Source organism: Trachemys scripta, chromosome 5, assembly GCF_013100865.1.
Source record: "Trachemys scripta elegans isolate TJP31775 chromosome 5, CAS_Tse_1.0, whole genome shotgun sequence".
NCBI classification, from domain to species: domain Eukaryota; kingdom Metazoa; phylum Chordata; order Testudines; family Emydidae; genus Trachemys; species Trachemys scripta.
Window position 1 is genome coordinate 135824561 of NC_048302.1, and position 27325 is coordinate 135851885.

Sequence of the window (27325 nt, forward strand, 5' to 3'; positions counted from 1 at the left end):
GCAAGATGGGCAGGGATGGTGTCGCTAGCCTCTGTTTGCCAGAGGCTGGGAGTGGGCGGCAGGGGATGGATCACTTTGTGGTTGTCTGTTCTGTTCATTCCCTCTGGGGCACCTGGCATTTGGCCACTGTTGAAAGACAGGATACGGGGCTAGATGGACCTTTGGTCTGATCCATTAAGACCGTTCTTATGTTCAAAGTTGTTTTCTACAACCAGTTTTTCTGAGATCCTCACTACTTACCAATAATAGATCTAAAATGACATCATCTCTGCCATTGATCTGGTGACTATTTGGTGAAGAAATCTTTCAGCTGTCACATCCAGAAATATCTGGGCGCTACCAATATTAGTAGCACTTGTCCTCCAATCTATAACTAGGAAATCAAAGTCTCCCATAATCACACAATTCCCAGTAGCATTTATTTCATTTAAAATATTTAAGAGGTCTCTGTCCATATCGAAATTGAATCCTGGGAGTCTGAAGGACACCCCAAGCACTATCCCAGTGAAGCGTCTGCTACCTTTTTTCCCTCAGTGATTTTGACCACAGATTCCATTTGATCCATTTCATCACTTCTAATTTCTTTACTGTCTACCTCATCATTAATATATAGTGCTGCTCCACGACATTTACGTTTATTTCTGTCTTTCCTGAACAGCACATACCCTTCAATGCCTGTATTCCAGTCATGACTACTATTCTACCATGTTTCACTTATCCCCATAATATCTGGTTTACTTCCTGCACCACCAGTAGTTCTAGTTCCTCCCTTTTGTTCCCCGGCTCCTTACATGAGTATGCAAGCATCTTAGTAGTTTGTGCTTGGCTTTGCCCAGATTACTCATTGCAGGGGGCCATTAACTGGCCACTTCACCTTGAATGGTCCCTTAAAATATGTGTTAACTACTTAGGCTAAGCAATGTGATATATGCCATCATGTGCCAGCAATGCCCCTCTGCCATGTACATTGGCCAAACCGGACAGTCTCTACGCAAAAGAATAAATGGACACAAATCTGACATCAGGAATCATAACATTCAAAAACCAGTAGGAGAACACTTTAACCTGTCTGGTCACTCAGTAACAGACCTGAGGGTGGCAATTTTGCAACAGAAAAGCTTCAAAAACAGACTCCAACGAGAAACTGCTGAATTTGAATTGATATGCAAACTAGATACAATCAACTTAGGCTTGAATAGAGACTGGGAATGGCTGAGCCATTACAAACATTGAATCTGTCTTCCCATGTAAGTATTCTCACACTTCTTATCAAACTGTCTGTACTGGGCTATCTTGATTATCACTTCAAAAGTTTTTTCTCTTACTTAATTGGCCTCCCAGAGTTGATTGGGCAACTCCCACCTTTTCATGCTGTGTGTGTGTGTGTGTGTGTGTGTGTGTGTGTGTGTGTGTGTGTATATGTTCACTATATATATATATACTATATGTTCCATTCTATGCATCCGAAGAAGTGGGCTGTAGCCCACGAAAGCTTATGCTCAAATAAATTTGTTAGTCTCTAAGGTGCCACAAGTACTCCTGTTCAATCCGTTCCAGTTTGTATTTAGCTGTGACCCTCTGAGTAAGTTTCCCAGATCCGAAGAAGAGCTTGAAAGCTTGTCTCTCTCACCAGCAGAAGTTGGTCCAATAAAAGATATTACCCCACCCACCTGGTCTCTCTCAAATCCTGGGAGCAGCACCGCTACACCACTGCATACAATTAACTCCAGTCATTTTATTGTCTGACCTTTCCAGGCAGTTGTACCTGGCACTGTCTTTCCTGTGTTGAGATCTCAACTGTTCTTCAATAATGAAATTTCAATTGGCAAGGCCTAAAGAAAGTATGTGTTGGAAATAATAGTTAAAGATTTAATAAGAATTTTCTCTTTAGTTCCTGTAGCAGCTGAAGCTAATAGAAATGTAAGCTTTTAATAATATACTAACAAATCTCAAGAGGTTTAAGTCGTTGGTAAAAAAATTACCTTACAACTTTTACAAACTATTAAACTGAGCAGTAAAAAGAAGTGCAACAAAACACTGTGTGACCGTCCCTAAATCCTGTTGCACAAATAATCGTACTTGGCTTTCATGGAGGGCTTTTCATCCATCATTTTCAAATTGCCTTTCTACAAAAGATAAGCATCATTCCTATTTTACAAGTGTTGGAACAGGCACAAGGGAGCTGAAGGTAATGTGGGGGACAGTATATGTGGCATAGCTGGTGGCATGAAAGAGGATTCAATAAGAAACAAGATCAGAGTTTTAGGGCTCTTCTACGTGAAGTTTATATACATTGTGGAACCAGTATATTTATATTGTGCTATAATTCTACTGGTAAATTTCCATGTGTGTAAAAGCCCTAAAACTCTGATCCTGTTTCTTATTGAATTCTCCTTCATTCCACCAAGAAACAGGACTAGAGATTTAGGGCTTTTTTACACAAGAAAGTTTACTGGGATAGCTATACCAATATAAGTATACTGTGCTTTAAGCAGTGGTATCAGTAAAGCTATGGCAGTATATCTCCCCGTGTGGACATCTCTCTTTCAGGATCTAGAGTTCCCTTTTCAGTTTAGTTTGTCTCTCTGGAAATGGTTGAAGTGGAACCAAAAAAGGCACTCTGAATCCCGAAAGAGAGCATCCCCATGGTGACTTACACTGGCACAGCGCTACTGGTATAATTATACCAGTACATTTCCCCGTGCAGAGAGCCCTGAAACTGGGGGGGGAGGTGTGGCTAAACTGAAAGCCTGGGAAATGGGTCATGTTTTATGTTTTTGAGTTTAAATGGTGTATATGTACAAGAGGAATAGTTCCTAACTAATGTGAGAAAATCCTAATGTCCTGTGAGTATAGGCAGGATTGCATCTTTATCGGAGCGGTCTTGGCCACTTGTACTTGCTGTCATTTATGGAGCTAAAGAAGGCTTTGAAATGTCTGCACCGACCACTTGGCTTTGCTTTAGTGCACAGCAGCAGTCGCTGCTGCCTTCACATAATAATGGCTGAGTTACTTTTCCTCCCTGTAGGCATCACCAGTTAATTAATCACTGGTGAATTAGATATGGTTTAAGGGGAGCAGAATGTTGATAATCACATTCCCTAGGGTGGGACAAGACAGGAGGTGCAGCCAACTGCCTCGGATTCCCCCAGGGGAGTGATTCTATCAGGATTACCACAGCTATTTCAATTACCTTGTTCCTTCGATGACATTTCCTTCAGCTCGCGCCTTGTTTGTGTCTGCAAGGAACCTAGATAGCATCAGAAGGAGGTTGAAGAACACTAAGCTTGCTAGAGCCAGTCTTTAGTATGGACTTTACATTGACCGCTATATACAGTAAGAGTGTGTGCGCCCTACAGTGGGCCACGGGCTTACCCCCACTCTGCTTCTCATCCAAACCAGTGCCTGAGAACGGCGCTAGAGCCGCACCATAATCTAGTATCAGGGGGTAGCCGTGTTAGTCTGTATCTACAAAAACAACAAAGAGTCTGGTGGCACCTTAAAGACTAACAGATTTATTTGGGCATAAGCTTTCGTGAGTAAAAACCTCACTTCTTCGGATGCATAGAGTGAAAGCTACAGATGCAGGCATTATATACAGACACATGGAGAGCAGGGAGTTACTTCACAAGTGGCGAACCAGTGTTGACAAGGCCAATTCAATCAGGGTGGATGTAGTCCACTCCCAATAATAGATGAGGAGGTGTCAATTCCAGGAGAGGAAAAGCTGCTTCTGTAGTGAGCCAGCCACTCCCAATCCCTATTCAAGCCCAGATTAATGGTGTTGAATTTGCAAATGAATTTTAGTTCTGCTGTTTCTCTTTGAAGTCTGTTTCTGAAGTTTTTTTGTTCAATGACAGTGACTTTTAAATCTGTGATAGAATGACCAGGGAGATTGAAGTGTTCGCTTACTGGCTTGTGTATGTTACCATTCCTGATGTCCGATTTGTGTCCATTTATTCTTTTGCGGAGGGACTGTCCGGTTTGGCCAATGTACATGGCAGAGGGGCATTGCTGGCACATGATGGCATATATGACATTAGTGGATGTGCAGGTGAATGAGCCCCTGATGGTGTGGCTGATGTGGTTGGGTCCTCTGATGCTGTTGCCAGAGTAGATATGGGGACAGAGTAGGCAACGAGGTTTGCTACAGGGATAGGTTCCTGGGTTGGTGTTTCTGTGGTGTGGTGTGTAGTTGCTGGTGAGTATTTGCTTCAGGTTGGGGGGTTGTCTGTAAGCAAGGACTGGCCTGCCTCCCAAGGTCTGTGAGAGTGAGGGATCATTTTCCAGGATAGGTTGTAGGTCGTGGATAATGCGCTGGAGAGGTTTTAGCTGGGGGCTGTATGTGATGGCCAGTGGTGTTCTGTTATTGTCCTTGTTGGGCCTGTCCTGTAGTAGGTGATTTCTGGGTACCCGTCTTGCTCTGTCAATCTGTTTCCTCACTTCCCCAGGTGGGTATTGTAGTTTTACGAATGCTTGATAAAGATCTTGTAGGTGTTTGTCTCTGTCTGAGGGGTTGGAGCAAATTCGGTTGTATCTTAGGGCTTGGCTGTAGACAATGGATCGTATGATGTGTCTTGGATGGAAGCTGGAGGCATGTAGGTACGTATAGCGGTCAGTAGGTTTCCGGTATAGGGTGGTGTTTATGTGACCATCACTTATTTGTACTGTAGTGTCCAGGAAGTGGATCTCTTGTGTGGACTGGCCCAGGCTGAGGTTGATGGTGGGGTGGAAATTGTTGAAGTCCAGGTGGAATTCTTCAAGGGCCTCCTTTCCGTGGGTCCATATGATGAAGATGTCATCAATGTAGCGCAAGTAGAGGAGGGGCACTAGGAGACGAGAGCTGAGGAAGCGTTGTTCTAAGTCAGCCATAAAAATGTTGGCATACCGTGGGGCCATGCGGGTACCCATAGCAGTGCCACTGACTTGAAGGTATAAGTTGTCCCCAAATCTGAAGTGGTTGTGGGTGAGGACAAAGTCACAAAGCTCAGCCACCAGGCTTGCTGTGGCCTCATCAGGGATACTGTTCCTGACAGCTTGTAGTCCATCCTCATGTGGAATATTGGTATAAAGTGCTTCTACATCCATGGTGGCCAGGATGGTGTTTTCAGGAAGAACGTCAATGCACTGTAGTTTCCTCAGGAAGTCGGTGGTGTCCCGAAGATAGCTGGGAGTGCTGGTAGCATAGGGTCTGAGGAGAGTGTCCAAATAGCCAGATAATCCTGCTGTCAGAGTACCAATGCCTGAGATGATGGGGCGTCCAGGGTTTCCGGGTTTATGGATCTTGGGTAGCAGATAGAATACCCCTGGTCGGGGTTCTGGGGGTGTGTCCATGTAGATTTGTTCCCGTACTGTAGCTGGGAGTTTCTTGAGCAGATGGTGTAGTTTCTTTTGGTATTCCTCAGTAGGATCAGAGGATAGTAGCCTGTAGAATGTGGTCTTGGAGAGTTGCCTGGCAGCCTCCTGTTCATAATCTGACCTGTTCATTATGACTACAGCACCTCCTTTGTCAGCCCCTTTGATGATAATGTCAGAGTTGTTTCTGAGGCTGTGGATGGCATTGCGTTCTGTACGGCTGAGGTTATGGGACAAGTGATGTTGTTTGTCCACAATTTCATAATCTAGATTCCATGTGTTATCTGGGGAGAAATTCAGCAGCTCCGCTCCCACTGGAGTCAATGATAAAACTCCCGTTGATTTTAATGCAAACGGAGTTAGGCCATTACTAAACATTTTTGAAAATCCCACTCTACAGCTCCTCAGCTACTGGTTCATTTGTTGATTTGAGTTTGCAGTACTTATTAATACAATTGGTGCTACTGTTTTTGGCCTAGGAACTAAGTAAATTCTCTAAAGCATGCAGTTTTCATGAAAGATGATGTGCAAAATAAGCTTATGTTGTAACTTGTACCCATTAGCTGTTGGGCATTGCTTAGGTATTCTTCTTAGCGTGTGCACAATGTGCCTTAGAGGGCACGTGACCAGGATTCATCATCGAATTTGGTCCACTGGTTGGATCATTAGCTGCCTGGGCCCGGGCTGAATACTGATGGGGAGTGCGACATGAACGCTGATCCATGACTGATACAGAGAGGCGCTGAATGCACTAAACACGATGGTCTTCAGCATTGAGGGCTCTGAGCTGCTCTTAGGCAGTCTTTTCCATCAGGCAGGATCTAGCCCTGCTGTAGCTTCTTTAAAGTTATTAAAAAGGAATCCTTTTAATGAGGATCATTACAATAAGGTTTCATATGTCTGGGAACCATATAAATGCCAAGTACCAGCGGGGACTCTTTAAGGTGGGTGGAATGTACAGTACTTTTTTGATTTAACAGGTGAACAGGTTGGTCCCATTTGGATCCTATGCATCATTTCCTTAATGCTTTCCCTTTTATTTTCCAGGGTAAGGTGGCTCAGACTGCATGTATGTCTGCATGCAAACACTTATCCACTTCACTGATGCAGCTGCTGCTAGAAGCTGAAGTGAGGCAGCTTACATTGGGGGCCTTACAGCAGTTCAACCTGGATGTAGAGGAGTGCGAACGTAAGGCACAAAATCATTCCATTTATCCTGTTGTACCTTGTTTAGTCGTTGGGCACTGGGGCTGGCTGCTAGGACAGTGGTGGTTCTTGGGTTCATCTTGACGATCTACTGAAAGGAAGCAACTGTTTGTTTTGCCGTAGCACTTTCCAGCCCCAGAGGAAGACACAGTCCCTGACTCTTAGGAGCCTACATTTCAAAATGGAGAGGAGAGGGGAAATAAAATGTGATCAGGGTGATGATAGGCAGCGGTTGAAAATATACTATCGAGGCAACTTCCGTACGGGGGGTTCCCCACTTTACAACCACGCTTCTTGGCCTGACCTTTACAGTCTTCATTTTCCGCAGTATCCCTTTCTATTTTATTGTCTAAAGTGTAGCCAGTTGCTTGACTACACTTGTGGTTTGTCGTTAAGAATGTGTAAGAGAACAAATAACTAAAATGCCAAATGTTATTATCAAAGACAAAGCGGTACAGTACAGAACGGAGAGCGTTCCTACTTTACCATTCCTTCTGGGAAGCAATTATCACAGTGGTGTTCAGTTCGCCTGAAACAGAAAGAGTGCTTCCAAAAATATGCCTTTAAACTTGGAACATCTATTGTAGGGTTGTTTGCGGGTTTAGATAGCACTTTGCACATCACCCAAGACTTAAACCACCAACCAGCTTTTGGTTTTGTTTTCTTGTATCCACCAGTTTCTTCCTTATCTCGGTTTTAAATACTGCATTCCAAGTACTAGTTATGCCATAGAAGTACATCCCAACCTGTACTACGACACAACATTCAGGCATCTTGCCTTTCAAGGGTTTTGTATCTGCCCGTGCCACTGCTGATCTCAGCTCTGCAAAGGGTTATGGGTATTACTTTTTGCATGAATGGAAGTGAATAACATTGTGGGAAAGGCATAATATAATTTGTGAACATAACTGCCCGTGTGCTCTGTATACTACAATAATAATGTGGTGTGTGCTATGCCTAATATATATATATATTTGGCTAACAATTTGCATTTACTTTCCTATTTGTCCTTTGAATAACAGTATCTCACTGTTATTCAATGGCATTCACCTGGCAGGGCAAAAAATTCTCTGAAGGACAAGCTGTGGAAGCCCAATTGCTTGGAGTGTTTAAAGCAAGACTGGACAAAACACTAGAAAATATGCTGTAGGGACTAGTCCTGCATTGGCAAGGAGATGGGCTAGTCATCTGATAGGTCTTTCTTATTTCTAGCCTGTTTGCATTCAGAATAAGTTGTGAACATTTTAAAAAATGTACTGGGTGGTATAGCAGTAGATGATATCAAGCACACACCAAGGATTTGCAGGCGTGGATAATAGTTTAATCATTCTCCTCATTAAGCGATTATGGTGCTTTGCCTAATTATTCTCTGCAATGATTTGATTTTGCAGTGAGGAGAATAGGTAGGAGTAGACTATATTGATGGTACGCAGCATAATTATGCACATACCCTGTAAAAAGCCTTAGATCTTTCGCTTAAAATGCACTTCTACCCTAAAAAAGTGACTTTGTGAAAATGAAATTGTAGGGTTAAGTAATCACTGTGTCCCACTGATTTCAATGTATAGTTTGTTCAGTTAGCAAGGTACGATTTCTCTAACTGCCATCCCCACAAATTCAACTTGGGCTGTGATGCTCCTTCTCATTCATCATCCCTAAAATAATGGGCTTTTTCCAGACCAGATTATGCCCTGTGCAACCCCATTGACTTCAGTGACACCTGTGCAGATTAATTTAAGGCTAAGGATTTACACTGAGAGCACAATTTGCCCCTATATCAAGCTTAGGGTTTCTTGGGATGCAGTGCAGTGTCCGTGAAACAGGCACAATGTGAATGTCCAGGTGTCACGTGAATGCGTGTGAATCTATATAGACTGAACCCTGATGTCCTTACCGAACTCTTACGCAGGAAAACTTCCTGTAAAGACCATTTCAGTTTGCCTGGCTAAAAACTGGGTGTAAACATTGCATTAGGCCCAAAGCCTTATCCAAGTAATTCATTATCTAGGTTTACATAGGGGTTAGTAAAATGCAGTGCAGAACCGATGGAACCATTTTGTTTCCTTCATAGCAGAGGTAAAATACTATGCACGTGCTCAGTTGACATTTTTTCCAAGTTAAATTATAAGGATATTTTCAAATCATTTAGGAATATACAAAAAGTCACCATTTTGCAGTACAGACTAATTTTCTGTGAAATTTCCTATTATAAAATCAAGCAGTTGTTCAGTCAGAGTATCCAAACACAAGACCTGAAACCTCATCCCAAATCTGCTGCAACTGCAGCGGAAAGATGTTTTAACAAAGCCACTAGGGTTTTTTAGGAGAAAATTACTGCCTCAGAGTGACCATTTATATGCCAACTTTCATCTCCATACCATGTAATGTGTCTGTCATTACATCCCTGGGCATTTGTGATAGTATCAAATGATCCACTTCTGCAGTAGATACACTGCTTGATGCAAATATACATTTCCTCTGCATAGGCTGATAAATAGTTGTTGTTGTTTTTTAAATTAACTTCAGAAACAAAAAACACAACTTGGGGTTAGAATTTTCACTTGTGGCATTTTCAAAATACCCACCACTGTGGCTCTCTTGGGACCCTGAAAGCCAGAAGGTTGATGTTAGGATTGGGAACGTGTCTTGGCAAAGGTCTGTGGCACAATCTCATTACAGCAGAGCCCTCTGAATTGGGACATTCTGTCAGTCTAATGTTGCTCCCGTTAAACTCAGTGGCAAAACTGCCATTGACTTCAGTGCGAGTAGTACCAGGCCCTGAGAAAATATTGATTGCATTTCATGCTTGTGTATTATAATCTTTATTTGGTAACACCTTTATATAAAGAAATCAGAACTTGAAATGTCACTTCTCTTTAAGTGAGTACCATTTGATACTGTCCAAATATCCCTGTTAAACACAAATGTTGCTAAGACTGTTTCAATTAATCAGCAACCATTGACATTCACTATCAAGGTTAAATAAGTTCCCTGGCTGGTTACCCAGTTAAGTTTCTTCTGTCTGAGGGCCTGATCCTTAACGTTTTCCTAATTCTCAACATTCTTATTTGAATCCTCCTTGAGGAAGGATCTGGCCCCAAGCAGTGTGAACCGTATCTGAATTTTGCAACAGTTCCACACGTAAAAGTCTAGTAATGGTTATGGCCCTGAAAAAGTTGTCTTCAATCCCAAATTGTCAACATCTGGGTTCATGGAGGGCCAGTCTACGCTGCTGAAAATAATGGGAAGCGTCTGTCATTAATAATAGTTTAGCTTTCTTTCGCTTGGCTGAAAATGGACTTCGTAACCCTGTCGAATTTTCTTCCCATTCATTAACATGGGTCACTAAGCGGCAGCTTTTTTTTCCCTCTTAAAACCCCCAAACACTAAGGAAAATGGATGACATTTAATATAGGTTTTAAAAGCACGATTCCTTAAATTCCACGAGATCTGGAGGCAATTGTTCTGTGAGACAAAATCAGGAGCACTCAGACATTCAATAGCAGGTGCCGCCAACCTGAGCAGCAGGGGCAGGCGACCTGCTCCGCCCAACCAAGGCCTGAGATGCCATGTCAGTCAGGAAAATTGAGACAGATGCTGTTGCCCTGACCTTCCTATTCATCACTGTCAACCCTGCTGTTTGCCACTGAGAATGGTAAACGCAGACGTAGGTCATTCTTCCTTTTCGAAGACCAAAACCCCTCTCTCCTATTTGTTTGGTGCTTTTGCTGACAGCGTGAATAATTTGAATCCTCCTCTGAGGAGCAGCCTGTCCTGATTTTAATGCAACGCTAAAAAACAAACAAAAATCAATCACTGGATAGCCAATGTACTAAGAAAATTAATTTGTTTGCGAGAATTCTATCTACTTGTCAGTTTAGGTGCAAAGCTCAGCTTTATCATCTTCAATAGTGATGCAGTTTGCCTTGTTCCTGCCCCTGCCCTCCACACCTGAAGTATTAATTACCCTCGGTATTTAATTAAAGGCTGGTTTTACAGATATGCGAAGCACACATCACTCCCTTTGGCTTCAGTGGTATGGGATCTTGAGGTGTTAGAGTTTTCGTCCATGATCACATTTTTAAAAAATGTCTAGTGTGTGTGTCTTTGCATAATGATTAGGTACTATGCTGAAAAAAATCTTCAGGTCTGGAGAAGGAAGAAGAAGAGGAGGAATTCTTCAGGTCTTTCCCCGGACCTGAAGAAGAGCTCTGTGTAGTTCAAAAACTGGACCCTTCGTCCAACAGAAGTTAGTCCAGTAAAAGATATCACCCACTTACCTTGAACCAATAATCAGGCAGATGTCTAGGGCCAAGCACTGCACCACCAAACCCAGACATGATCATCGTGGAATTCCCAGTGTGTACTACAAATTCTTCCTGAGAAGCAATGTACTTCGCGTTTTTTGGATAGTGCTTCAAAGCACTGAATATACCTTTTATTTATTTAAAAACCTTGGCAGAGAAAGCATTCTGAGGGCTTTAAATAAATTTAAGGAAACATGAAAGGCCAAATCCTGCCACCTTACTCATGTGAGTAGTCCAATATATGTCAGCAGGATTTCTGGTGTGAGCAAGGTAAGCAGGAATCGAGCTGCCAGGTTCGAACAAACATATTAGGCTAGTGATTGGAGCGAAACCTGTGAATCATGAGCTCTGTCATCCTGTGAATTGTCTCTCAAAGGAAGTGATGGGAACCACATTGCTTCAGACTTCTAAAATTAGGTTGGACGAAGCACTAAAGAAAATTTTATAAGGAACAAAACCTACACATAAAGGTACATTGATTTTTTTTTCCCCAGTTGCAAAACTGTTTCCCAAGATGTATTAATTGCTGAAGAGTTTAAAGTTCTTTGTTCAGCTTTACCAGTGACATGTCTGCAGTTTGCAGAAGGTCACCAGTCACTTTGAAATGTTTTCCTATTATTACTAGTAATGATACTACTACTACATTGCATTTATAGCACCTGTTATATGAAGACATAAAAGACCTTGACAAATAGTACAAGGAAGTGTTATTTACTCCTTCTCATAACACAAGAACTAGGGTCACCAAATGAAATTAATAGGCAGCAGGTTTAAAACAAACAAAAGAAAGTATTTCTTCACACAACACACAGTCAACCTGTGGAACTCTTTGCCAGAGGATATTGTGAAGGCCAAAACTATAACAGGGTTCAAAAAAGAACTAGATAAATTCATGGAGGATAGGTCCATCAATGGCTATTAGCCAGGATAGGCAGGAATGGTGTCCCAATGTCTGTCTGTCAGAAGCTGGGAATGGAAGGATCACTTGATGATTACCTGTTCTGTTCATTCCCTCTGGGGCAATGGCCACTGTCAGAAGACATGATACTGGACTAGATGGACTTTTGGTCTGACCCAGTATGACTGTTCTTATGTACATATTGTAAATTGAGCCACAGAGAAGTTAAGTGAGTTGCCCAAGGACACAGACAAGTGCTGTAGTAGTCAAAACTAAACCCAGCAGTCCAGTTCCAGTCTGTTGTAACCAATAGAAATGTTTCCTTTTTTTTTTTTTAAAGCAAAAACAAAAAAAAGCTGTGGACGCACAAATAGAAGAGGAAATGCCCATGGTTATAGAAGTCATTTTTTGTTGTTGTTTTTGCAAAGGAATTTATGTGCTGTCTTCAAGGACATTCTTATAACCTACAATTTTACAATGAGTTTGATATGTGGCTTTTAACCTACTTGTATGCACACTATTCATTTTTATGGTTTAGGACCCCTTGCTTTTTGATATTTTTCCAAACCTTGCATATCTCAGAGGTAGTTGGAACCACAAATGACCCAAATTTGGACATTGCGACAAAAAGAGAAAAGAAGGCTGTTGTTTTTCTTACAAAAGTGTTTTTCACCAGTGTAACATAGTCCGGTGCTTGTTAAACCAGATTGTTTTTTACAGTACTTAGATCATAAAATAAACAATTCCATAATCTCTAAAGTCCTTTAACTGCTGATTTATGAGAAATTAAAAGGGCAGTAAAATTATATTTTAAATGTCATTAAATTCCAATTTTTCATTCAAACCACTCCTGGGTATCACTCACTCACTCATGCCCGTCACCCCAATCGGGCTATGGGCTGCCAACCACAGATCTCCAGAGTCCTCTATCCTGGGCCATTTGCTCTAGCTGGTTCCAGGTATAGCCCATTTTTATGCTATCAGCCTGAAGGTCGCGTCGCCAGGTGTTTCTTGGACGGCCTCTTTTCCGCTTGCCTTGGGGGTTCCACCGCAATGCCTGTCTAGTGATGATGGTTGGCTGCTTGCGTAGTGTGTGTCCTATCCAGCCCCACCTTCTCCTTCTAATTTCTTCCTCTGCTGGAAGTTGACGGGTCCTCTCCAAGAGGTAGATGTTGCTGATGGTGTCTGGCCAGCGGATCTAGAGAATCCTTCTAAGGCAACTATTTATGAAGGTCTGGATCTTCCTGGTGGTTGTTTTAGTTGTCCTCCAGGTTTCAGCTCCATACAATAAGACTGATTTCACGTTGGAATTGAACAGTCTAATCTTTGTTGCCAAAGACAGCTCTCTGGAGCTCCAGATGTTCTTGAGCTGTAAGAAAGCTGCTCTTGCCTTACCGATCCTTGCTTTGATGTCTGCGTCCATGCCACCCTGTTGGTCGATGATGCTGCCTAGGTAGGTAAAGGACTGCACTTCTTCCAGAGGGCTTCCATTCAGTGTGACTGGGTCATTACTGATGGAGTTAATCTTGAGGATCTTAGTCTTGTCCTTGTGGATGTTGAGGCCAACCTGTGATAACGTGGCTGCCACTACGTTAGTCTTCTCTTGCATCTGTTGTTTGCTATGCGAAAGGCGTGCAAGGTCGTCGGCAAAGTCCAGGTCATCAAGCTGCGTCCACAGCATCCACTGGATTCCGTTCCTGTGCTCATAAATGGATGTCTTCATAATCCAATCAATGACAAGGAGAAAGAGAAATGGTAACAACAAATATCCTTGTCTGACTCCTGTTCACATCTGGAAGCTGTTTGTAAGCTGCCCTCCATGGATCACTCTACAGTGTATGCCATCATATAAGTTCTTAATCAAGTTAACCACCTTTACTGGGATGCCATAGTGCCGAAGGAGCTTCCAGAGACTCTCTCAATCCACGCTATCGAATGGTTTCTCATAGTCAACAAAGTTGATTTACAACGAGGAGTTCCATTCCATAGACTGCTCGACTATGATGCGGAGCATTGCTTTCTGGTCCATGCATGATCTATTTTGCCGGAAACCTGCCTGCTCTCTCTAAGAGAACTCGGTTGAAGACCTTCCCTGGCACCAACAGAAATATGATTCCTCTGTAGTTGGCACAATTGCTGAGGTCTCCTTTCTTGGGGATTTTAATAAGGTATCCCTCTTTCCAGTCTGCCGGAATCACTTTTTCTTCCCATATCTTCTCAAAAAGGGGGGGTACAGCATTTCCACTGAAGCATCCAGATCTACTTTCAGGGCCTCTGCTGGAATATTGTCAGGTCCAGCTGCCTTCCTGTTCTTCATCATAGTGATGGCTTTTCTGATCTCATCTCTGGTAGGTCTATCACAATTGATTGGAAGGTCTTCGTTGGCTGGGTCAGTGTCTGGTGGATTTAGTGGTGCTGGACTATTTAGGAGTTCCTCAAAGTGCTCCGCCCATCTATTCATCTATTGTTCTATTTCTGTTATAGACTTTCCCTGCTTGTCTTTGACGGGATGTTCTGGCTTGCTGAACTTTCCAGACAATTGCTTGGTGATGTCATACAGCTGTTTCATATTACCATTGTATGCTGCCTGTTCCGCTTCTCCTGCCAGTCCATCCACATAACCTCTCTTATCCTTCCTAATATTTCTCTTCACTACTTTATGGGCTTCAGCATACTCTTCTTGTGCTTTAGCCTTTGCTGCTCTAGTCCTGCTGTTATTAACTATTGCCTTCTTCTTCTTTCTATCTTCTATCTTAGTCAAGGTCTCTGCTGTGATCCACTCTTTCTGCTGGTATTTCTTGAGACCAAGCACTTCCTGGCATGCTGACCTAAGTGTCTCTCTCACTTTCTGCCATCTGTTGGATACACCTGTCTTTCTCTTCCTCAGACCCATCCTGTAGTACTGAAAACGTATTCTTCAGCGTCAGTCCAAAATCTTCCTTGATCTTATGATCCTTCAAAAGGCTGACATTGTACTTCGCTCTTCTATCTGACGCGTCTATCCAGTTCTTCTTCAGCTTCAGCTTCAATCTGGCCACCACTAAGTGATGGTCGGACGCTACGTCTGCTCCTCTTCTAACTCTAACGTCCTGCAAAGATCTTCTGAACTTCTTACTAATACAGACATGATCAATCTGGTTTTCTATCATGCCTGCTGGCGATACCCAAGTACTCTTGTGGATCCGCTTGTGAGGAAAGATGCTACCTCCTATGACCAGGTTGTTAAGTGCACACAAATCCACAAATCTCTCTCCATTTTCACTCATCTCTCCCAGAGCATGGGTCCCCATGACTTGTTCATATCCTGTGTTGTCAGGTCCAATTTTGGCATTAAAGTCTCCCATAAGGATGGTAATGTCTTTGTCTGGGAGAGTCTCTAATATTTTCTGAAGTCTGTTGTAAAAATAGTCTTTGTCCCCCTCTTCACTGTCATTTGGTTGGAGCATAGCACTGTACAACATTCATCTTAATCCTCTTCATTTTAGTTCTGAAGGATGCTGTGATGATCCTGGAACCATGTGCCTCCCAACCAATCAGTGCTCTCTGTGCCTGCTTGGACAACATGAAGCCTACTCCCTGTGTGTGGGGTGCGTCGCTCTCTTCATGTCCAGAATACAGCAACAGCTCTCCTGTCAACAATTGTCTCTGTCTAGCTTGCGTCCATCTTGTCTTGCGAATGCCTAGTAGGGTCAGGTTGTTGCTCCTCATCTCTGCTGCGACCTGTGCCGTCTTTCTTGACTTGTACATGGTCCTCACGTTCCATGTACCGATGGTAATCCTCCTAGTTGCAACAAGGGTAATCGGCTTATTGGCTTCCTCACGACTTTCACCACCCAGCGTCATGTGTCTTTGAGTTGAAGGCCCTTCTTTTTCCAGGCTAAAAGTCTCTGTTATCTCTATTGTTGGCGTTTCTGTAGCAAATTAATTTTTTTACGGGGTGGAGTTGCTAGCTCCATGCCCAATCCTTCTCCTTTATCCTGACTTGGGACAGGCAGATAGCCCCAAAGGACCTCTCTGGTGGAGTTACTCCTGGGTATAGTCAATAAGAAACACAGATGTACCAACCAGTTTGAGGAGCCCCGCAGCCCAATAAGTAAGCATGCCAGAATGTGCCTATATTGACCCCAATGCAACTGTTTATCACCTCGTTCTTCGCTATATTCGCTGGCTCCATAGAATTTCTCACGTGGAAACCTTGTTATTCATTTAGCACTACAGCCTTCGCCCAAAATTATTGTGTGCCCCCACCCCTCGCTCATGTGTGGACTGCTAAGGTTTGTAACATGCAAAGCTAACAGTTGCCTGATGTTTCTTTAATCTTCGATGTATCATATTACTATTAATGGTGTCCCTAGCCTCTGTTTACCAGAAGCTGGGAATGGGCGACAGGGGATGGATCACTTGATGATTACCTGTTCTTTTCGGAATATTCCCTCTGGGGCACCTGGCACTGGCCACTGTCAGAAGACAGGATACTGGGCTAGATGGACCCTTAGTCTGACCCAGTAGGGCCATTCTTATGTATAGGTGATAGGCATTAGTGATCTGGAAGAGGGGATGAACAGTGAAGTGGCAAAGTTTGCAGATGATACAAAATTATTCTAGATAGTAAGTCCAGAGCAGATTGTGAGGCATTACAGAGGGGTCTCATAAAACTGGATGACTGCGTAACAAAATGGCAGATGAACTTCAGTGTTGATAAGCACAAAGTAATTCACACGGGGAAAAATAACCCCAACTATACATATACAATGATGGGTTATAAATTAGCTGTTACATCCAAGAAAGAGATCTTGGAGTCACCATCAGTAGTTCTCTGAAAACGTCTGCTCAGTGCACAGCAGCAGTCAAAAATGCTAACAGTATGTTAGGAACCGTTAGGAAAGCGATAGAAAATAAGACACTGGAATTATATTTTTCTATATAAATCCATGGTTCTCTCACGTCTTGAATACTGTGTCCAGTTCTTGTCTCCCCAGCTCAAAAAGGATATAGTGGAACTGGAAAAAGTTCAAAGAAGGGCAATAAAGATGGTCCAGGGTTTGAAACAGCTTCTGTAGGAAGAGAGACTAAAAAGATTAGGGCTGTTCAGCTTAGAAAAGAGCTTACTAAAGGGAGATTATGTTAAAATCAAGGGTAGTATGGAAAAAGTTAATAGGGAGGTGTTATTTACCCTTTCACACAATACAAAACCAGGGGTCCTCTGGTGAAATTAATAGGCAGCAGGTTTAATACATACAAGAGGAAAGTACTTTTTCACACAACTAACCTGTGGAACTTGTTGCCATGGGATAGTGTGATAGGTCCAAAGTATAAATCAGTTGAGAACTGGAAAAGTTCACGAAGGATAGGTCCAACAATGGCTATTAGCCAAGATGTACTGGAAAGTTCCTCGCTAGAACAGAGCTAAGCAGCAAGGGAAAACAAAGCAAAATGGACAAAAAATGCTTGTTTTTCCAGCATAAAATCTTACAAGGAGTATTAATTGCTCTCAGTAAGAGAATGTTATGCTAGGAAGACAAAACAGGAGCAAGTCCCTTCCCTTCCAACCTCAACCATTCAGGAACCATACCTTTGGCTTCACATGTCACTGAAATAATTTTGCTTTCTTCAGCACTAGTGTGTGTGGAGTCACAAAGGGAACACGAGTAGAATCCCTGGTCAGTAGAGGCAATGCCACCTTCTTCCACGTGTATTTTCCTCATGTGAGCTTTCTTAAAGGATATAAAATGCTACGGTGATAATGAAATGGTTCAGTGGTGTATTGGTATACGTCAATATTGCATGTCAAAATACGAACCCTTTCAGACCTTGTTCAAGCAAATCTTGGAAGCCTTGCAGACTGTTAAAGATAGATGGGCTTCTCTTTAGCAGTTTTATTTCCTTCCTCACCCAAGACCTCTTGTCTCCACTATGTGCAACCCTCATTTGATTCTTGACCTTGTACACTCTTCATTCCATCTGTCCTGGAACCATTTTCTATCTCCTTCACTGATTTACTCGTATGAGCTCTTCTCCTCACCTTCCATCTCCTACATTTGTAAATCTACCTGTGCAATGTTGCACGTATCTACCACTGCCTTGATTTCACCTCTGTTCAAATCCTCATCCATGCCTTCATCTCTTCTTATTTTCTCTACCGCTCCTGCCGTCTGTCACAGCCACCCTCTATAGCTTACACCTCATTGACTCCTTATCAACGTGTCACATGTACCCCTCCGTACTTGCATCTTCTCCTTGGTTACTGGACTTTCCTTTGTGTTTATCTGCTCATGGCCCTGTGCAACACACTAGGAGAGGATACCAGTTCTAACGTGTCTTTTATTGAGACCTTGAATGGTTGAGTGGTTATGGGCTGTCTGCATGAAATTACCCATACAAAAGTAGTTTTCTTAAAAACAAGTCGTCTTAAAAACAGCAAGAACATGATAGTAAAACAAAGAGAAACAATCTGCATAACGTCCCTGCATGTGAACTTCTCATAAGTTAAACTATATAAGGTATTCTCAGCTTAATTACAGTAAAATGAAAAGAAAATCTTACATCTCTATCAATCATTCACCTCTGACCACTCCTGACACGACCTTTCCCTTCTGTGTCCCAAAGATCTTTCCTGGTTCCTGCATTTTAAAGCTCCTAAACCTATGTCAAATTCTTTGATGTTAAAGGGCTTCCAGAGTTCATTCCAAGCAGTCCTCCATCTCTGTGTCCCAGTTTTCCCCCAAGTAGTCCTTTGAAATACAGAACCACACAATTGGTGTTTGTAAACATTTTCAACCTCCCCTTCAGGAGAAAAAATTATCATTAGAGCTGCTAATTCACCCCTTCCAAATATTAAACATCTTAATTCAGCAGAGAGCTTATCATCTGTTCTTTCCTTTCCATGTCTTTGTCTGGGTTTGGAAAAGTAACCTTTAGACATCCATAACTCAGTTCTTTCTATACATATGCCCAACATTATCTATTACTTATTGATAGATAACAGCCTTCCTGTCACAAGACTTCCAATTTCATTTGAAAACTTTTACTTTCTTGTACTTTAAAATGTCTGGCAATCCAGCAGTGAGTTGTTGTTCTCTGTTGTTGTGGATGCAGCTCAGACCTGTCAGCATCTGAAGGCTCAGGCACACCCCCTTGAAACATCTGTAAGATTTGTTCTGCCTCTTGAAGAAGTAAACGGAATTCCGAGCTCTTCTTTGTCCAGAGCATTACAGGAACGGACGTTTTTATTGAATTTTGATTCAGTTTGGCTCAGTTTGATAATTTGGGGGATGTGGGGTCATTCTCCGAAATTCTCACTACCTTGATAGTTTGGCTGTTAAAGGGGAAATTCAACAAAGCAGTGTTGGGTTTGAAAGTCATTGAAGAAATTCAAGTTCAATATGGAAATTATGAAACGGGTTATTGAAACTTTGGCCAAAGTTCAAAGGACCTACTTGCCATGCCTCTGTTTGGCCTTCCCGTCATAATTTCTTACCTTTCTCTTCTTGTAAGGATCTTCAACTCCAGTTTAAGGCTTTGCATTTTGGTCTGACATAGTACTTAAAGTATTTTACAAAGTACTGCATTAATGTCCCTATAGATGATCTTTACACATCTTAAACAATATGCTGATCATAGCTCATTCGAAGGAGAAAGCATTAAAGGATGTGGCACGCACCATTCAGTTTTCTGAGAATTGCAGCTAGATGTCATATTTTCCCAAAAACCTTGCCCACTTCACATCTGTAACCACTTCTGGAATCCTATGTCCAGTTCTGGTACCCAAAATTCAAGAAAGAGGTGATAAATTGGAGAGGGTTCAGAACAGACCCATGAGAATGATTAAAGGATTAGAAAACATGCCTTATAGTGATAGATACAGAGCTCAATGTAATTAGTTTAACAAAGAGGTTAAAGGATAACTTGCTTACAGTCTAAAAGTATCTGTATGGGGGAAAATATTCGATAATGGGCTCTTCAGTCTAGCAAAGAAAGTTGGTGTTGGTCCTGCTTTGAGCAGGGGGTAGGACTGGATGACCTCCTGAGGTCTCTTCCAACCGTAATCTTCCATCATTCTATGATTAACACAATCCAATGTCTGGAAGTTGAAGCTAGACAAATTGAGACTGGAAATAAGGCGTATATTTTTAGCAGAGAGGGTAACTAACCATTGCAACAATTTACAAAGGGTTGTGATGGCGCATCACTGACAATTTTTAAATCAAGATTGGATGTTTTTCTACAAGATGTATTCTAGGAATGTTGCCGGGGGGGAAGTTCTGTGGCCTGTGTTATACAGGTACATGTACCCGTGGGGGTACACACAGGTTTTCTAGGGGGATACTGTGACGGGTTGGATCACAGAAACCCCCTTGGGAGCTGTCACCTGATGTACCAAGACTACCCCTGCTTCTGTTTTCCCTGCCAGCTCAGGACTTCAGCACCCTGTCTTGCTGAGCCAGACACTCCCGTCTGCTCCAACAGAGACCCAGGGTCTGAATCACTTGCCCCAAAGCTGCAAGTTTACCTGAAAACAGCTCACAGAAGTGTGCTTGTCTTTAGCACTTAGATGCCCAACTCCCAGTGGGGTCTAAACCCAAATAAATCCGTATAAAGCTTATACAGGGTAAACTCATAAATTGTTCGCCCTCTATAACACTGATAGAGAGATATGCACAGTTGTTTGCTCCCCCAGGTATTAATACATACTCTGAGTTAATTAATAAGGAAAAAAGTGATTTTATTAAATACAGAAAATAGGATTTAAGTGGTTCCAAGTAGTAACAGATAGAACAAAGTAAGTCACCAAGCAAAATAAAATAAAATGCACAAATCAATGTCTAATCAAACTGAATACAGATAATCTCACCCTCAGAGATGCTTTAGTAAGTTTTTCTCCGGCTGGACACCTTCCAGGCCTGGGCACAATTCCTTCCCCTGGTACAGCTCTTGTTCCAGCTCAGGTGATAGCTAGGGGATTCTTCATGATGGCTCCTCTCCCCCTCTGTTCTCTTCCACCCCTTTATATATCTTTTGCATAAGGCGGGAACCCTTTGTCCCTCTGGGTTTCCACTCCCCCTCATTGGAAAAGCACCAGGTTAAAGATGGATTCCAGGTCAGGTGACATGATCACATGTCACTGCAAGACTTCATTACCCACTTGCCAGCACACACATATACAGGAAGACTCGCAGGTAAACACAGCCATCTGCAGACAATGGTCCTGATTAATGAGAGTCATCAAGATTCCAAACCATTATTAATGGCCCACACTTTACATAATTACAATAGGCCCTCAGAGTTATATTTCATATTTCTAGTTTAAGATACAAGAGTGGTACATTTATACAAATGGGATGATCACACTCAGTAGATAAGCTTTGTAATGATACCTTACAAGAGACCTTTTGCATGAAGCATATTCCAGTTACATTATATTCACTTCTTATTATGTTTTATAAAACCCATATAGACTGCACAACGTCACAGATACATCACTCATCTAGATATTTGCCAAGTTTTGTAAGAGGCTACATAAAAAGCTCTGGCGAAGTCAGTACAAACTAAAATTTCATACAGACAAAATAAGAAAGTAAGCGATTTTTCAGAAATAGCGAGCTGTGATACTTTTGTAAGCAAGTAGTTTTTAAATGAGGTGAAACTTGAGGTACGCGAGATAAATCAGACTCCTGAAAGGGGTACAGTAGTCTGGAAAGGTTGAGAACCACTGCTCTAAAATATCAAGAAGGAAAGAGATGTGTCCATAATTAGAGTTCCCTTTTGCCTGAGTAATCCTTGGTCTTAGGAGCCGCTAGCATAGAGGTGGGCAAACTACGGCCCGCGGGCCACATCTGGCCTGCGGGACCGTCCTGCCCAGCCCTTGAGCTCCCGGCTGGGGAGCCTAGCCCCCGACCCCTCCCCTGGAGCCTGAGTTCACCGTGCTGCCAGAGCTCTGGGCGGTGGGGCTGTGAGAGCCACCACGTGTAGTGTATTAAATTGCTCCCCGTAGGAATGTACTACTTGCGGAGCACCGGGACTGGCAGCTGTAAGTAGTACCCTGTAAGTAGCACATTCCTATGGGGAGCAATTTAATACACTACACCAGCCCTACATACAGTTTTGGAACCCCGATGTGGCCCTCAAACCAAAAAGTTTGCCCACCCCTGCAATGTTCCTATCAATGTGCCTTCTAATATTTCTTTCTTACCAGCCAGATCTTTTACGCCAGAGTCTGACCCTAAATTCAGAAGCACAAGAACTACACTCAGGGCTCCGTTTGTCGCTGCATCCATCTTTTAATCTTTATCCTTGGGGCAAATTTCATAGCCTTTTGGAGGAGAATGAGAGACCAGTGTTTGTGTTAACACCAACAGATGTACCAAAATTAGGGATGAGAGTGATTTCATTGCCACGTAGAGCAATTGAGAGGATTCTACCATGAACTAAAACTGCTTGTAATTCCTGCACGTGGAAACAGACGACACTCATTAATAGTTAGACATCCTTTGAGGATTTACAAGTCTGCCATATAATTTTAACTTCTTATTGGATGCTCAAACATGTTAGTATTGGGGAAGGAGGGAAATGAGAAAGGAGATGGTAGTGTTATAATTGTGCCTACAAGTTTACCTCTAATTGTGATCTCAACTGTGGGAAAGTGGATAAATGTTCCAATTACATATAAATGTTGATAGGAAAAGGTGTAAAAGGGAGATGGACTGGATTATTGTGAATAAAATGGCCTCCTGATAGAACTCAGGGACTGTGTTAAGATAAATAAGAAACGTGGGACTGAAAATCAATTAACTGAAATTAGGCCTCACTGGTGGACAAAATAATGAGAGGATGAGCTATTCCGCCCATCACTTCCCTTTGGAGTCCTGAAAAGAAGACTTTTGGGGGGAAGTGGAGAACAAGCACACAAATTACTGACTGAAAGAAGGGGAAGGAATGAGGTTCACCTTCATGGCTGCTAGCTCCACCCTGGGACCCTGGCATCCACTCTGACACCACTTGGCCTTTGACATCCTGATCCTGAGAGACGTCCTGACCAGACAGGCCAAGAGAGCAATCCAGATGACATCACCACCTCCACTGGCTCCAGCTGAATCTCAAACACCACCTGAGATGTGAGAATTTCTCCCCTCCCTCCTCACCCCTCCCACCCCCACCAATGTGTCCTTTTCCTTCCCCTCCTTATTTCTTCTCTTTCCTATCCATCCCCTTTTTCTTGCTGTCTAATAAGAGTCTGGCATAGCTGGCCAATGCTGTATCTTTTGCAACACTGTTGTGAGCAGGTGACAAAAGAGCCAGCTAAAAGCAATGCCCCAAAAAGCCTGATGCTGGGAGAAGTTTGCCAGGTCTCAGGACGGCTGATAAAACAGTGTTCTGTGGGACTGTTTTTTCCAGCACTGAGGGTGGAAGTGAAAGTCAACACCATAGATCGAAGTTGCGTTTTCTCTCTTTGCTGTTCTCCCCTTTTGTGCATGTTTGTCTTGACTTGTATTCTAGGAAACGGGATTGGACTTTAACAATAACATCTCCAGCCCATCTCAACTCACTTCTCTTTCCCCCCAAAAGGGCAGTTAATACCATATAATGGACTGTCCAACAAATGGGTTTTCCTTATAAAATCTCTCTACAGCTAAAGGAAAAGGGAATAAGGCTTATGGTTAAAATAAAAGCCTTATTTAATACTTTAACTAGTTTTACTTTTTTCCATATCTTTAGCAAAAGGTTTAAAAGATTTTTAAAGTCGTGTTTGCCCTGGTGCTAAGCAGGCTGAGGTCTCTATATACCAAACCGTGAACCTTGTTTAACACTGTTAAATGTTGGACAGCGGCACGGTCATGTTAACGCCTCTGACTCTTTGGACCCATATAGTCCATTGAAATTAATACAACAGTGAGCAGTCTTGTGTGAAATGTCTATTTGTTCAGCGGTACAGATAAACACCTGTACGATGACCACAAACAATTGTAGTGACCGCAGTTTTCTTGGACATCCATTGAAATGAGTGGGATGCCTGGTACTTTTCAGCAGCATGGCTCTGTTTAGGACCCTGATGAGGAAAAACTGTACTCTAATGGTGTCCTATTAGCCATTTGTGGCAGAGGCACACTTTCTGTGAACTAGCTGAAACAGGAGCCTCCCCTGTATGGCAAGAAACTTGATTCACTCCCAATATCACTCCATTTTTCAGCAAAGCCCAACTAACTGTCTTCAGCGCTTCTGGACCTCTGTATTCTTACCTGTCACCAGTTCCTTTGCTAACACTGGATTCTACTGAGGATTCTCTCTCTCAACCATTTTTGCACTATGTGGCATTTACCGCCAGCTGATTCCTGCTTTTAGCTTCTAGCAACTAAACTGTGCTTTGTTTTATATGTTCTAATCCACTGTATTTAGGGCATGTATTTAATCCGTGTTCCTTTTCTTTGTGCCTACATCCTCATACCCCAGCACCTTCCTGCAGAATCTCAGGCAACCAAAGGATATGAAGCTTTGCTTGATTTGTAATTTATTCTCTCTAAAAGCATTGCAGTCCTCCACACCACCTGCAGTGCTCCTCATCCGCCTCTTTACTGCTCCTTCAAGACTCCTCTACAGTGAACTTTTCTCCTCCAAATTCATTCACCTTAACTTGACCCCCTAAGAGTTCTTTCCACCCTAACCCTAATCATCATCACCGCCACTAATAAATTTATTATACTGCACCCAAAGTGTGAGATGTTTGTCACACACACACGAGAGGGCAGCGAGTGCTAGTAACAATGCGGTGGGATTAGAGAGAGAGGAAAGTTATTGCACATGTTTATTTTAGGTTACATGCACATCTCGATTTTTTTGATGAACGTGTGTAAATGTATGGTACACACTAAGGCATACCGTATATGTAGGTGTCCAAAATGTGTATAGATGATGCGTGTTTTCCTTTTTTCTGAGCACATTTTTGCCCCCACCCCCTTCTGTAAGTATCCCAATCTGATTCTTATTACTGTTGAGCCATCCACAATATGCATCTCCTGCTGAATTAGCCCTTTGTACATAAATAGATATAATACACGTGTACATACTATGCTTGACCCCGCTCACCAGTGGAAATTCATTCCTTGCCCAGGATCTTGTAGACAAAGCCATAGACCTTTTCGGCACCATGGAAGCTGAGAATAACTCCATAGCAGGCAACTTTCTTGCTGATGGGAACTGTTCCTTCATACATCTTGCTCTCCTTTTCCTATCCTCCCTGGGGTCTTCTTTCTGTATGCAGATGAGTCCTGTCACCATCTGTCCTTCAAATTCCTATCCATCCCCAAGTCCTTTAGTCTTCTTACTCAGTCTGGTGTTTCCCTTGATGGATCTTATGGCTGTGTATTTGCTCTCTTCACTCAACTCTTCTTCCCAATTCTGTTCAAAATCTCAGTCACCCACCTCTGCATACATACCTTTGAGCACACCTGCATCTTTGTTCTCTCCGTTTGCCCTTCGCGCCCGTGTTCTCTTTCCTACATCTCAAGTTCCACCCTGTATGCTGTTCAGCTGTGCTCCAGCACTGTTACAACTCTCAGACTCAATCGCTGTTATACATCCCAGCTATGGAGCACTATGAGGTCTGGAGCTCTCGTTAGATACTCTATAGGATTGCCATCAGGGCTGCCATGTTTAATTTTTATTCCTCCCTCATTTCCAGATGTGCTGATTATCCTTGCTACCTACCAAGCTAGCCCTCCCCTCCTGCTGTTTCCCCAGATTGATAGGAGGAGCCTGCTTCTCTCCTGCCACCCAAGATTTCCCTAAGTTGTTTCTTCCAACTCCTCCCTACCAAGTCTTTCTCCTGCCCTTTCTGCTTCCTTACTGTTCAGTTACTTTCATAATATCAAATTGATTTAAAAACCCTTGTCCCCTTCTACTATGATTTGACCCAGACTCATTGTAGCATCTAGGATTAAATCTTGTCTGTATGAAGCTTCATAATCCCATAAACAGGGTTGGGGGAGGGCTCAGGCAAACCCTACCTTGATGCCACCCCTTTGCCTGCAATAGCCTCTCAGCTGTTGTACTCCAAGCCCCCCTCTCTGTCTCCAAAGGTCTGCTGCAAACCCACCTCCTCCACTAGTCCTACCAACAATGTCTGTGAAGAGAAGAGTAAGAAAGTGTATGTGTCAGCTTTGCAAAACTCTTCTGAGCATTTATGAGCCCATGCAGAAAATGTGCTTCTATAATTATCATCTTGACATGGGGCAAAAATATTGCATAGCATGAGCAAATGGGAAGGTAGGATTTTGCAAGGGTGTGTGTGTGTGTGAAATACATAATACACGTGGTATAATATAAAAAACCTGTGTGTATATATAGATAGTGTGTGTATATAAAATTCAGCTACTACAGTGACAAAAGGGTCTGTGGGTGGGTGGGTGTGTGTAAAAAACAGAACTTGATGGTTTGGCTTCAAGGTTTAATTGGCACGAGTTTGGGATAACTGCATTATTCACAAGTAATGAAACCATGAGCAAATTATGGAGGTTACAGTAAATTATAAAATCATTGTACCACCCATCCACACCATCGTTCTGAAGGTGGGACATGTATGATGCAGAAAACCTTGTGTCCCTAAATTAGTGAATTTGGGAATAAAGAAGCCAGCTGTGTTTACTCCTAACTACACACAATGTATTAGAATCTCTGTATACTTGCATGTATAGCTGTGTTACAGTATATGAAAGGAGATTCCCAAATTCTGTATCATTAATTTACAATGGGTGCCTTTTTTCCTTGTGTGTTTGAACTCTTTATTCTTTGTTCATTGCTTAACAGTTCCTTGATTCTTTCATTGGAGAAGCCTTTTGGAAAAGAGGCTAGAGTCCCTCTGTAACCTGCCCTGGGTGGCCCTAGCTGTAGGCCTTGCAAAGACATTACTACTTTGGCCTGAACACAAGCCTCTCAAACCTTTAGCCTGGCTAAATGCTTTGTACAAACAGCCGCATACAGATCTGCTCTATTCTCTTGTGATTTTCTGCTCAAGGGGCCGTATGGTAGGTGGCTTGCTCTATCTCGCCGCTCGCCTTGGTAGTGGACAAAGTACAATAAACGAATCTGACAGTGCCGAGGCCACCACTGTGCTGGGTCGTTCTGAGAAAACTGTACTGAAACCTGATTGAGGAGATTAAAACCAAGAACTGGCTGTGTCTTTCCTTTAAAGCTCTGTTCCTTTTTAAAAGGACTTTGTACATTTCCTTTCCCCAGATAAGTTTGTGGCATTGGTATGTAAAATGTGACCTATGAGTACAGAGGGTGCTGCAGTACTTTGTAATAATAATGTGGTGAAACACCCCATTCATTCCTGTTCCAATCCCTTGAAGTCAATGTACACATTGCATCGTATAAGCAATATCTGTGATCTCATTTGTACTGTAATACAAGTAATATAATAATGATCTCATAGGCTGTTTCAGTCCTTGGATGTATTATTCATGCAATGCATGCCTCCACCAGTTTTTTGAGGAGTTACCGTTTGAGCCAGTCTGCACTACAGAATTTACTGAGTTAGTGTATGTTTAATACAGCGGTGCTGTAACAT

At 42.6% G+C, this 27325-nt stretch overlaps 1 protein-coding gene across 4 annotated transcripts in view; it reads left to right on the forward strand.

The window, feature by feature from the left end:
* The window catches only part of EXOC6B (exocyst complex component 6B), a 374729-nt gene that overhangs the window by 238886 nt on the left and 108518 nt on the right, over window positions 1-27325 (forward strand). For all 4 annotated transcript variants that reach the window (XM_034770772.1, XM_034770773.1, XM_034770774.1 and 1 more), the window contains one exon: window positions 6403-6544. In XM_034770772.1, coding sequence (XP_034626663.1) covers window positions 6403-6544 — 142 coding nt within the window. The remainder of the gene's footprint in view (window positions 1-6402; window positions 6545-27325) is intronic.